The 14,413-nt window shown below is 35.8% G+C and overlaps 1 protein-coding gene across 2 annotated transcripts in view; it reads right to left on the bottom strand.

The window, feature by feature from the left end:
- Nucleotides 1-14,413, bottom strand: part of LOC129005553 (heparan sulfate 2-O-sulfotransferase pipe-like) — a 66,537-nt gene that overhangs the window by 6,077 nt on the left and 46,047 nt on the right. For both annotated transcript variants that reach the window (XM_054434463.1, XM_054434464.1), the window contains exons 3-4: nt 5,168-5,226; nt 1,953-2,150 (exon numbers count right to left, since the gene is read on the bottom strand). In XM_054434463.1, the coding sequence (XP_054290438.1) occupies nt 1,953-2,150; nt 5,168-5,226 (257 nt within the window). The remainder of the gene's footprint in view (nt 1-1,952; nt 2,151-5,167; nt 5,227-14,413) is intronic.

Raw genomic sequence — 14,413 nt, 5'->3', positions numbered from 1 at the left:
CATATGTCAACTCTGTTTAGATTCCACTAAAAAAAAGTATATAGTATGTCTGTATTACCAGGCACGGCTGGTCTAGTGGAAGAATCTTAGGACTTCTGCACTGAGGGTTTGGGATCAAATCTTGCCTGTTACTGATGGCTTCAAGCTATGAGATAATGTTGTAACTCTGTATAAAGTTCACCTCTTAAGCTTTGTATCTATACTTATCTAGAAGAGTAAAAAAGGACAACTTTATTTCATTGGATTTCCTTCCACGGTAAATTACACGATTATTGAATTCTTTTTTGTCTTCATTACCAATGATCACCTTTAACTTCTTCCCTACTACTCTTAAATTGAGAAAATTATACAGGGGCTTCTATAGAACCAATAAGAAAACAAATAGAAACCTAAATGCAACTGAAACCCCCTATTTTGACTCCGAGGAATTCGGCAAAATTATTTTTAAACCCAAAAAACCATCCCACCTCTCAAAATCTGCCCTTTTATGTGCTTTTTTTTGGTTTAAAAATAATTTTGCTGAATTCCTTGGGGTCAACATAGGGGGTTTAAGTTGCAGTTATGTTTCTATTTGCTTTCATATTGGTGCTACAGAAGCCGGCAGGGTGGACTGGGACACCCTGTTTAGTAGCTGTAGCTGCAGTGGTGTATTCGTGAATTTTTTAATGGGGTAACGCTCACCATCGTCTCGGGGAGAGCACAGGTCACCTTATTAAAACATAGGACTTTGAAAAGAGTTCAGGGCCGTGTTAAGGGTCAGTGGAGCCTCAAAGCGAGAGTTTGATCTTGTCATTATAATGTCAAACCATTAATTATGTTCTCACTTCTTTATCACCTTCTAGTATAATACATACATGAATACAATAGGTACCCTACTAACTAGTATAGTTAGTAGGAGTCTAAGAGCAAGTCAATAAGAATAGTGTCATAAAGTGTCACGACACAACTCATTAAACCACTACTGTTAATAGACAATCTGGTCTATTTCTGAAGATGTTACTAGGTTTATTGCACAAAATAGCCCTGTTAAATGGAGAATGGTGATAAGTATGATAGTACAAAACACAATTGAAGAGATATTTTACAACTCTACTTAGCTGTAAATCATACTTTATGAACTATAAGCGCTAGCCTCTGGCAGCAATAAAAGGTTTTGCTAGCTTTTAATGTTCACTTTACCATTACTGCTTAGCTCAAATGATCATTAAAGTTCAGTGCTCGATTTGTAAAAAATGAGGTGCCGGAATTAACTGTAACCTACAGTGAATTATGACCCCCTTCCCTCTTATGATAATAATGCCAGTATGTTTATCCTTCAGAAAGAGAGGTACCCAGAACGCCGTTCGCGTTCCCCCGCAAATCAAGTTCTAGTAATACTGCTAGTCTTTAAAATAAACTCTTAAAATGTGCTCTTGGAAATTTGTATTTGTATTCAATAGTTCATTGGTATTTGAAGACAACCCCCACTCTATGTCTGTAAAAATTACGCCTGCTTTACAAATTTACATGATGAAACCACCAATGTACAGCTGTACAAAATTTTATATCCAGGTTATATGCCCCTGAACAGGTGTCACCCAGAGTCCATAAACAATAATCAGTGAGATTTCAACATCAACATTTTGCCATAATTATCTGTTGTCGAGAAAGATTATTCCTTGAATTTCAGAAACCATGAGTTGATCATTAGCGTCAACCTATACTTCCAGTAAATCAAAAAAGTAAGTGCACAGTACAATTTCTTTTTGTTTTTGAAACATGTATATGGTAGCAAGGATTTCTGTTCCCCTAAGTAAAACCACTCTTCTTAGGCTTCCGTGACTACGGTGGCTGACAGTGATAAAAACCAAAACAGAGTTTCTTAAAAACCATCTTAACTGAATTTAGGGCTTGAAAGGCAAAAGTATATAACCCATATCACTTTCAATTCTACTATTTTCCTCCAAACTTACCTGTTCAGTAGGTGCTAGTCTGATGGTCTCCACCCTCTGAATGTGATCGCGATGGAAAGCAAAGTTATTCCTGATGGCAAGGTGGCGTAGCAGCTCCATGAACGTTTGGGAGCCAACCTTCGGCACTCGGTTGAAGAACACCAGCTGTTTGCGAGCCTTTGCGGTATTATTTAGTTCTGACACATCTAGACTGTCCATCTATAAAACAGAAAGCATAATTTTGTAGAAATTTGGGAAAAGAAAAGGATCAGAGCTTAACAATCATCAGCCTTTGTTGCCACCTAATGAGTGGTAAGGCTCAGGGCTTCGGAGCCTCAAGTCCCAGGTTCTAATCCCACCAATCACCAATGGAGCCTGAAGAAAATGTGTAAAACTGTTCCGGGCCAGAGCCTTAGCATCCTAGGATGGTAAGGTGGGACCGGGTGGGACATAGACGTTGTTCAACCGCTTTTGGGCTGAGGCGGGTAGATGCTATTGGAGGTTTAAGATTTGGAACAAAATATTGCAAATACAACTGCATTTAACTGAAGGTTTTTCTATAATTTATATTAACTCTGAGCGCTGGCTGAACAAGTCAAACGAAATATATGTAAGCCTAGACATAGGGCGGTTAGACTTTAGCATGTACTAAGATGTTTAAGGTCTTGGTCGTGGTAACAAGGAGGTTGCTAGAAATTGTTTTGGAAATAGAATAGACTAAATTATAAAATTATTACTGATGAAAAACTTTCATACGATAAAAAAAAAAATCTAATTTGAAAAGCATTGACAACCATTCTAGTGATGATTTTTCTTTCAATTGCAAACTTTTCAATGGATCACATTCATTTGCATACCACCTGAGAGCGACCAGCCGTCTGGCAATCCACGACCTCTTTCCCACACATCCGGTATCTGCGGGCTGTTATCCACTTACGGGAAGTATAACCTGATCTACCATCATCTGGTACCATTACCATCAAAGTAAGGCAAGATGAAAGTGATGAAGATGAGCTACTTGCTGCGTGTTCACACTCCCTAACCAAACTAGTTCTGATGCAAATAAAATGCAATCTACTTTCATTTGTGGTTTGTGGTTTCGATCTTTTGCAATTTGCTATTTTAGTTTATTTCAGTATTTTCTTGTTTGTATCCTTGTGTATTAATTAGTAGTTGTCTGAAACATGTTTAGATTTACAATGTAAACAATTTCTGGTATGAACCAAAGGTAAATGCAGGGAAGAAGTGTGACGAGGATGGGGTATGCACCTTGCACCTTGTTACCAAACACCAGCTTTTTCTGTATAAAAACTTTCCAAATTAAATCTCAAAACAGTCTAAAAACAGAAAATCAGTCATGGTACATTTACCCATCTTACATTGGAAGTTTGGTTAGTACTTAGTTTATGTTATAGTTGAAAATCATTAGAATGTAAGGAGTAATTTTGTAATCCTGTTCCCACAAATAAATAAATTATTATCTATATAAACTTACCCTTGAGTCATTTTTTAGATAAAAAAAATAAAATAAAGATTATGAAATATTTATTTTTATTTAACTCCTTTGTAGTTGCCTTTATGCCTCAACCAATATGGACAAGTTTGGACAATATTTGAACCTCAAAAATGGGCCATTAGGATAATATTGTAATTTGGATAGCCTTTACAATGATGATTGGTGTGAATAAAAAGAATTAGACATTTTTACGGTGGGTATTTTATTTTATTTGGTATTTTAACTAGGTAGTTTATGGCTGGTAAATCTTAGACACGTCTATTATCACAAACCATTATTTAGAAAACTCTGACTTTAAAAGCCACTAGTACAATACCAGGCAGGCATAAAAAAATCATCATTCCAATGCAAAATAAAATATCTTAAGTGGGACTGAAATGTTTAAAGCATTTACCAGGTTACATTAACAATAAAGAAAATATCACTTGATTTTAAATAAATTAACAAATTATCTAGTAGAAAAATACCATTAAAATATTACCATAAAAAGATCTTTTTCAACCCCACCCTATAGCCTATAGACAGACTTAAACAATTTATTTATATTTGTATTTATATCATGAAAACAGATACCAGTAGTTTTTTTTACCAATCTATATTATTAAAAGAATTTGTTGCAAATCGACCCCTAAATATTTATTTTTGTAGGCATATTGGGTATCAATTTAAAGCTCTTTTTCTCTAGATGTGCCTTTTGCGGGTTTGGATGATATTCCGTGATCGTCGTAGGCTTTTAAAGTTTCCTAGTTTGTTCTGAATTCTGTTGTCAATCATCTGAACTTTTTCAAGTTTACTATTGTTTACATCGAAACAGATGACTATGATGCAATTTTGTTTACATCCATACGAAAATGGGGTTATTTGTAGATGGTGATGTTTTAGTGAATTCAAGTAAAATGTTGTAATGACATTTGTGCAAGAAGAAAATGACTTGCGTTAGACTTTGTGTTTTCTTAGTATGTTTCATTGGTATTTATAGTTTCTCTAAGATACCTAGAAGAGATAGCAGAAGCAATGAAAATAATAGGGCTCGCAATGCAAATAGGGATGTGATGAGAAAAAAATTGTTTTCACGTTTATCAACTATATCACGGATTTTGGTAACTGCAATAATAGGTTATCCTACTTTTATTCAGTAAATAGTTTAGTACAAGTACCATATTGCAATTGAAAAAAATACATCTCTTAAAGTGTAAGCTGCATCAATGGCCGATCTGTAAATTGCTTGTGGATACATTTATGTAACATAAATAGAGGATCTTGTATGCTACATGACATACAAACAGCAATAGCAAACTACGAAACTTCTATCATAAATCATAGAAAGCTACTTTCATAAGTTCTTTGCTTTCTTGGTTGACCACACTAAGTAATAAACACCCAATTATAAATCATATTAAAATTTTAAAGTAAATAAATTTACTAAACTTTACAGTTATGTTTAGAGACTATAACCTCTATATGACAAATATTGTAGATTTTCAAAATATTAAAATATACTTGGTATCACTGAAATCTGTACTGAACTTTTGAAGTATCATTCCTGGACCAAAGACAATATAAAATATTTTGTTAAAAAAAACTCAATTGTTGGGTGTACCATTATATCATTATTCAAAACACATCTTCGCCTTAAAATCCACTCCAATCTAATCCAATCCAAACCAATCTAATCTAAATCTATCTCATTTTTTGAAACTTACTTTTGTAAAAGGCTTACCTCGCCACTGTCCTGAAGCTGCCTCATCATGGCGCTGACTGCGGACATCCCGCTTCCTCCTACAACAAAACATTCAATATTGTCATACAATTAGCATATAATCAACATATACAACTTAGTTCATTGGTCTTTTAACCTGACTCGAATTTTCAATTATTTATCTAGAATCAAACAAAATCGTTCGAAGCTGCTGACAACAGCTAGTAAATAATATTTTGATTTATTTATTCTTTACTTCTAGGCCCGGTCCTAGGTGAGCGACAGGAGCAAGACAGCAAAGCGAAAGTGCGCACTTCAAGAAGGATTTGAATGCAAGAAGAGTGTAGAATGAAGTTCTTCTTCTTCGTTGTGCATCTTTTTACTGACGAAGATCAGCTGTTTCTTTGACCATGACCAACGATCAAGATCAACGAACCGCCAAAACGCTGAAAACTTCACTCAGGATGGAGTCAACTATCTTTAGATTCTCAGGTAAACTCTAAGCTTCATTTTTGTTCCATTATCTGTGTCATAGTGTAAAATAAAAAGCATTTGAAATGTTTAACAAATAAAAATACAAGTAGTACTATTTATGCTATGGGCCACAGTGAAAATTTATTTAAATCACACCACTTCAGAACTTCGAAAGCCGAGAGGAAGAGCCTAAAGGGATTTTAAAGTCGGAAGGATGAAAGAAACATTCCCAGGCATAAATAGACCATTTTCTCCTAAGTGCCATAGCAATCGGATGTACATCCGATAAGCCGATCAGCGGGTCGGGTAATGCACGTAAAAATAGAGAGGCAAACTTTTTATATACATCGTAACATCTAATCAACATAGCATATCATAACATAACAAGGTATTTCAATTATATACATAATCTTAAATCAAAGAATACTTAGCCTAGGTTTCCCAGTTCCCACAGTATTTCAATACGTAACCAAGACAGAATAAACAAGTTAAGGCTTGTTCCGTATTTAGACGCAGATCTGACAGACAAGATATACTCGTGTTATTAACGTCTTTAACTCTAAATTCAGACAATTCCCTCTCCAAGTTCGTGTAAAGAGGATGTCATGGGTCATAGCTTGCGGCAATTCAAGCAAAAACATGATCGGAACGACAAGGAAAATACAAGGTTAACTCAGAGTATTTTGTTGTACTGGTTTATTCTGGGTACTACTGATTTCACATGATCGATTGGAATCTAATTTAAGAATGCTACTTTGAAGAAGTAATTTACGCACCATCTTTACACTTAACTATAAACTAGTTAAACTAAGTGTACTTTAAAATGTTTTATGGATTAAACACGTTTAGGCAGTAATGTGTTAGCTTTGTGGCCAGATAGAAACTTTCCAAACCCATCAGGAAGAATATAAACTGAGTACGGTAGACCACCCTGAAACGATGCCGAATCGTAAAATCCAGCGACAATTGTAACAGTTTCTGACCCTAATGTGACATTCATGTGGCATTACACACAACACTGCACGGCACATAACTGTGATTTGGACACAATGTCACACATAACTGTCGCTAAGACTGTCAAATTATGTTTAGATGTCTCAAGATTTAGGTTATCGTAGGTCATTTTTGTCTACGGTCATGTAGAGGAATCTTACCCATTTAATAATGATGTTTTAATTTGCACTTGGCTCAAAGCTGTGGAGCCATAGATTAAATACTAGGGTAAAGATTTATACTGGCTTATAGCATAGATAAAACACACTGTCTATGCTTATAGGTTACTGGACATCAAAATATATCAGACGAAGACCTCCCATTGCAGAGGTAAGTTTTATCTAGATTTCATAAAGATCTTTTGATAAGAATAATTTCCTTGTAACTCGTTCGTATTTTGTTTTATGCTACCCCGTATGTTATTTTTTTTAGAAACGCGTATTTAACTCCACTTAATAAAAATATTTATTTTTGGGTCCTAATCTTGTGATAACCATCAATATAAGGGTTTTTGTAGGCTGTGTACATTGTACGATTACATTATAACACTCACTTAAATAAAGAAATTAGAAAGACACTGTAGGATCTAAGTGGTGAAATCTTGACGAAACGAACTTTTTAAACTAAATCCTGAACAAACCCGTTATATTCTAACCATGATGATGGCGCCTGCTTGTAGGCACATCAAGCATTATCTTAGATTTTCGTTTTCTACCCGCACACCTGTCAAATAATATTTTGTAATCATAATCCTTACGGGCCATATTTTCAATTATTCAAGCCAAGTTTGTAGAAAAGCTATAACTTACAACTCTTATTCATTATTGATCTTTCATCATTGTTGTTGGTTTAATACATTTGTATTTTGAAAAGTAAAAGCTCTTTGCGTTTTAACCGCAAGAAATAAATTTATAAGAAAATTGTGAGTTCAAATAGTACTGTTTACCATTGACAGGACGCGGATAAGGAGACAGAAGTAACTAGAAAATCAATAATCAACACGTTTTGTTTTACTGTTTGAATATTTTGCCTCCAAACAACATGTGTGACGTTACAGATACAGAATGGTTTTAGAAGAGGGAGTGCTCCAATACAGGTCAATTAGTTATAATCTTAGTGACTTCCATTTTTTCCTAAATGCTGGATTCCGAACCACGAAGTCACCTCAGTAGCACTTAACTAAAAGAAATTGGCCATTTGTAGGATTTGAACCCGCGACCGTAGGGCAGAACTACCGCACTCTATCACGGGACTTATAAACAAACTGTGACTCTTTTTGTAGACATAATTAATGGATACACCTTACCTACAAAATAAACTACAAAGCCATAAAATTACATACAAGTAACTGCATCCACAGAGATATTATGTGCTCATAAGTAACTCAAAAACAAAAGCAAATCCGACCATCAGCCACACGCGTTCACGATATTAAGATATTATCTTTTATGATCAAAGACAAAACATTCTTAGCACAAAGTGTTCTCCGGTAATAGCGCAGCCCATTATAGCTCTTTTTGCCCGGAGAAAACCGGATACTATAACCATCCATATCCGTAATTATCTTCGATTTGCATTTGGTTTATTTGTATTAGGGGAGGGCTTCACATTAAATCCTCTGATGTGCCGACAGATCTTCTAGATATCGAAAATAATTATGTTTCACTTATCTTTTTGGCAAATCTTTCATAATAGAGTAGCATTTAAATTTAAATGTAAACACGTGAGTGCTAAGCGATTATTAGTGATTACAGATATTAAGGTTAGTGTATCATACTACGTTAAACATACACTAATCTAGAGCACAATAGTTTGTCTTGGAAATAGAGGCTATTCAATCCCGCTGATACCTGAAATATCACCCAGTACTTACTGCAGTATGTGTCTATTATAATTAACCGATCGTTAAAATGTTAGTATAAAAACTTTGTAAAAATATATTTATTTATAATCGCTAACTACAGAGTAATGTCAAAACCAATACATAGTAACATTTCAGTGCGCAACTCAATCATTTTATTTAATTATTTATAGAGATATGATATCATCGCACTTCATTCACTGGTGGTGTATAAACAAATAGAACGATACTCAAAATGCAGTTTTAAAAGCACACAGAATTCATAGAGGGTCGATGTGGAGTCTATTAAAATATTTTTTGAATCTTTATATTTATATCCATACATTATTAACGGACTTAAGTTCTAGTTTAATGCACAACGTCATATGGCAAAACAGGATTGGCTGGGTAGCCGAGTGGTTATAGTGCTCTCCTAGCAGTCAAAAGGCCGCCGGTTCGATCCTGAGAAAAGTCAGATTTGGTGGTCCGAAACTGGACCCAGCTGTTCTTGATCATTGTGCATTAAATAAATGGTCCTGGCTAATGAAACAGCTGATCTTAGTCAGTAACACAGCTACACAGAGATCATCTCACACCATTCTAGACTCATCCTTCACTCATATTTGAGGGGTAGCGGATTTCTACCCCCGGATATTTACCCCCATGAAAAAACGCCTACGTCATTTTGACGTCACGAGGGGCGGGGCCTATACACGGTCGAGAAACAGCCCGCGACTGGAAATTTACCCCCAATATATTATTAAATAATCAACATGTAATTGTTTGATTATGAAGTGATTTGCCATAGCACGGAAATCTACCCCCGGATATGTAACCCCAGAAATCCACCCCCGTACATTTACCCCCGGATATCTACCCCCAGACATTTACCCCCGGATATCTACCCCCGGAAATCTACCCCCGGACATCTACCCCCAGATATCTACCCCCGGACATCTACCCCCAGATATCTACCCCCGGACATCTACCCCCAGACATCTACCTCCGGACATCTACCCCCGGAAATCAACGGCTCTTCGGTTAAGCATTGTCTTGTAATATCCAGTTTAAAGCATGCGATATGTCATTTCCTTGTTTAACATTATCTATCTTCCTAATTCAATAAGCTGTAACAGTCCTTTTTCACCCGACCTACTTCGCGGATTGTTACAATTGAGGTGTAATTTTAAAGCTTAAGATCTTGCGCAGAGCAAAATGGTAATTAAAAAGGATATTTTGATCAGGGCTTCAAAAGGTTGACCCCTAAGCCTTTGATTTATTCCTAGAAGGTGCTTCCAATGGTTGACCAACTTTCTTTTGGTTGGATTTTTTTGGTTGACTAACTTTATACAGTAACAGTTTTAAAGGTGAAATGTGAGCAGATTACTAATCAGTTCCATTTTTAAGTCAGGTTGAAAACCAGAATAGATCGTCTGCATCTGTAAACAAGAGATGGAACACTACCCCAAAACTACTTTTCGTTCTCAATTGGCCCTCTATCAATAACCTGTGTTGCCTGTACAGCGAGGCATTTTGAGAAGGAGAAAACCGGCCGGATGAATGCTTTAGGTTTATCAATAACGAAGATAAACATGGTTTTAGTTACACACCGGTAATCTTTGAGCTAACTCATTTAAACTCATTGTAAATATTCATTGTTATTCATTTTGAAATAACTCCTTTAATACTTTGCAATTGCTCGAATTCGAGCAACATGTACACTAGTTACATATTATTGCACTTACGATTTATTTGATCCTTTTATTTACGTGAGTCACAACGTTTTTAATCTTACTTGGTTTTGGATTTTATTACAAAACGTGTCGGAAATGGTTGCAGTATTTGTAAACTAAATGTAATAACAAATTTCCAGTGACAGCTAGAAAAAATCATCTTTATCCAGCTTTTCATCTTTCACAGCTGTTCGTTATTTCATTGATGTCGTATTCTCCAAACAAATTATTAGTCCTACTAATATTATAAATGAGAAAGTTTGGATGTATGGATGTATGGATGTATGGATGTATGTTTGTGACAAGTGGACGCGAAAAATACTGGTCGGATTGGGCTGAAATTTGGCATGATGATAGCTCACATTCCCGATTAACATATAGGCATATTCTTATTTCAAAAATCCTTTTGGGCTCCGCCCCAGTGGCTCTGGAGTTTCCCATGTTAACCTTATGAGAAATGGAATTATTGAATCTTAACAGCTGTTTCAATTAAACAAGTTGGTTCTGTTCTATGATGTTCAATAGCATTAAAGTTACAAGGATTACCAACAGGGTGCAGCACTATTATTTCTTTTACATTTATGACAACAGCTAATTTGCAACCAAAAGGTGAGTGAGCGTAGCGAACGAGCTAACCTGAAGGCAAGTGAGCGCAGCGAACGAGCTCCAACCTAAAGGTGAGTGAGCGTAGCGAACGAGCTCCAACCTAAAGGTGAGTGAGCGTAGCGAACAAACTTCAACCAGGACGTGATTGAGCCATGCGAACGAGATAATCTTGAAAATTAAGAAGTTAAACGGGGCAAAGCCCGCGGGTTACAGCTAGTATTTCATAAATTACTGGTAAACATTAGGAGTAGCCTAAACTTGACAAAAATGCAAAAAATTGGGGGTTTGACAAAATTTATTTTAATTCAAAAGTAGAGAGGCCATATTTAAATGGCTTAAAGTTACTCTTGTCAATCCACCGAATCCAAAAAGACTATTTAAATCGAATCACGATCGGTGCTCTAGTTTTTGAGAAGAGGCCACGTAAAATGCCTTCTGGGCCTTGACAGACCAGACAGAAATTGAGATAAAGACTTGTTTTGGCTTCTTTAATGTATGAAACGTAAAAATGACCAAAAAATATATAATTTTAAGCAATGTCCATACTTAACTCTAATTTCATTAAAATAAATTCGTAAAACCAAAAGAACCATGAGGTAAAAATACCTTCCCTATCCCGAAATATCTAATTTTATTGTCTTTCATTATTCTCCGTTATTTCACAACCAGCATTGACAACCAGAACCAATCATAAAATATGTTTATGTTTTATTTTTTACGATTAATTATTTGTGTAAACAACTAGACTTTTTAGCCAATGTAGAACTCCGGATTGTGTCTACGACGTAGGGATTATGCTATTTTGTATTACTAGGAGGTAATTGATAGTGAAAAAATTATTAATTCATTAATCAACCTATGGCAGGCTTTTTATCAACATTTAATTGCATTTTTACCACTAGTAATCAGAAAATAACCTCCTTCAGTGATACGTTTTAAATTTCACGATCTGCGCTCGTACATGTGCCGTTAGCTATGAGTGTATGTGAAAATTAGTTAACAATTTAAATCACTGCCTGAAAATAAATCAAATGCTTATGGTTAAACTTTTGGAGCCCTTTACCAAAATATCCTTTTTAATTACCATTTGCGTTGCACTGAATCTTAAGCTTAAAAATGACACCTAATTCAGTAACAGCTTAATGAATTGGGAAGATAGATGACATTAAACAAGACAACGACATATCACATGCTTAATACTAGATATTAGAGGGTAATTATTAAACGAAGAGCCATTGATTATTTTTATAAACCAATTACTAAAATCAACTACAACAATGAATATTGGCCGATACGTAGTGTAGCACGGGGGGTAGATTTCCTGGGGTCGGAAATAAATAATTCCGGGGTCGGACATTTATGATTTGACCACTGGGGGTACATTTCTGGGGGTAGATTTCCGGGGGTAGATATCCGGGGGTAGATGTCTGGGGGTAAATATCCGGGGGTAGATGTCCGGGGGTAGATGTCTGGGGGTAGATTTCCGGGGGTAGATGTCTGGGGGTAAATGTCCGGGGGTAGATGTCCGGGGGTGGATGTCTGGGGGTAGATGTCCGGGGGTAAAGTTCCGGTGTCAGGTTTATTAGAATTTTGATTAATTACAACTGTTAAGTAAACCGTGAAATGCGATTTGATTGAATATATAATAATTTATCCATCCTAAAAGTTCGCGGCCGGAAATCTACCCCCATACATGTGACGTCAAAGTGACGTAGGCGTTTTTTCATGGGGGTAAATATCCGGGGGTAGAAATCCGGCGACCCATATTTGAGTCCAAATACGCACCTAGAGGTGGCGTCCCCATATCAATGATTGATAATTGATAATTGGAAACTGATAATTGAATTGATAAACAATTAAAAGAGATCATACAACTTTAAATGCTGGTGTTTCTATAACACAGAGAAATAGACTTACTATGTATCCTTTATTTCTAGATAGGTGAACAACATCTAAGTTGGGTTCCATAGTAAACATGCGTAGTTAAAAGTTCAGTTGTGATTGGTTGAATTAGTACCCTTACTTACAGAACAGAACTTTCTCACAGGTCACTAGCCTAGTTACGTCATGACGTTATTATCATTACGTTTGTCAAAAGGATGTAACACTTCTCATAAGTCAATAATTTAAACTCCTATCGAATTCATATTTCCAAAAAATGAATGCGATTGATTCCACTACTAATCTATTTAACCTTATACTGGAAAGGTTGTAGCCATGAACGGGATGTTATCCGACGAAGAAAACCACGTACAGTATATTAGTTTGAAAACCTCTGACCACATGATGACTCCTGATTGTCTAGATGAAGCTATCTTCTGGTTACTAGAGATGCAAACCAAGGACTATATAGCCATTGACTACCGAGGTAGACTCAACAGTATCAATTTCGTTAAACACTTCTTCTCGAGTGTTTCACATTATTTTCTATGTGATAACAATTTTCAGAAGTCTTGCTTGAAGTTTTAATCCCGAATATCTAGAACAGAAGTCACGATCATCCCTAGCTGAATAGCACCTTAGTCAATAACAAATAATCACATATGATAATCTAACACGGGCATGATAATTACAAAATTTCCGAACTAAAATTAGCACCTAGCACAACAATGTTTGATGTCACTTTGCTCATACCATCGGATTCGAACGGAATTCCCCAATTCATCAATAACACGTTTATTGCATGGGTAGTTTTGACACAGTGGGCAAATTATGCTTCAAAATAACTTTTTTGAAATGCTTCAGGATTCAAACAATTTCGTTGAAAGTAGATTTTAGGGAACGATAATAAATCGTCTCATGCGGATGAAGAGAAATGTCGATATTGCTGTTACAAAAACCAGGTTTTCAGTGAGACTTGGTGTTGTGATGAAATAATGTTCAAATATAATAAAATCCACCTACTCAATTCGAGATACAGTATATCTTTGGGCTTCGTCAGATAAAACAAGCTCTTTCCCAACATTATTTTCTTTACTGCTAACATACAGATTATATCATCTACAATGATTATCAATTACGAAACCCAACGTAACGTAATTTGGATTCGCATCACCTGGTGTGTACAATTCTTCTAATTAGCCCGTGCTGTTCACGAAAATCACTGAACCACTGATAGCCAACTATAAAGAATCGCAGGTTGTTAATTAGGAAATATTTCCTAAGCAAATTGAATTATGAAGAATCGAAGTAACTTCCAAAGAATCTTTACGCATAATTAATTTCCTTTCATAAACGCTTGTTTACAATCACGATTGCAAATTTAGTTCACTAAACTAAATCTAGTGCATCTTTAATGATCTCACAGAACAAAGGTCTATCTTTTTGGATTGATTTAGTTCAACCACTACCTTTTTTTCTGAAAATGCCCCTTAAACTTATAGGTTGATCGTTGAACAACTGTTACACAATGTCATTCTGATTCGGCCAACGGAAAACCTTAAATCTGTTTTCACCACACTATGATGTTTTTATCTGTTTTACGTTTTGCTGGCCATGCCAGCTGTCATCGTCATTTGGGGACCGAGCAGGTTTTTGCATCCCTAGAGCCACAAAATCAGTTGCCCGCTTACTTTCTTAAAACATGAATGCATATTAAATACACAATCAGTATCATAGTGG

This window comes from Macrosteles quadrilineatus, unplaced genomic scaffold (assembly GCF_028750875.1).
Source record: "Macrosteles quadrilineatus isolate MER2022 unplaced genomic scaffold, UCM_ALF_1.0 Scaffold_23__1_contigs__length_1887923, whole genome shotgun sequence".
Classification (NCBI taxonomy): domain Eukaryota; kingdom Metazoa; phylum Arthropoda; class Insecta; order Hemiptera; family Cicadellidae; genus Macrosteles; species Macrosteles quadrilineatus.
The sequence above is the reverse complement of the archived record's forward strand: the minus strand, read 5'-3'. Positions and strand labels throughout refer to the sequence as shown.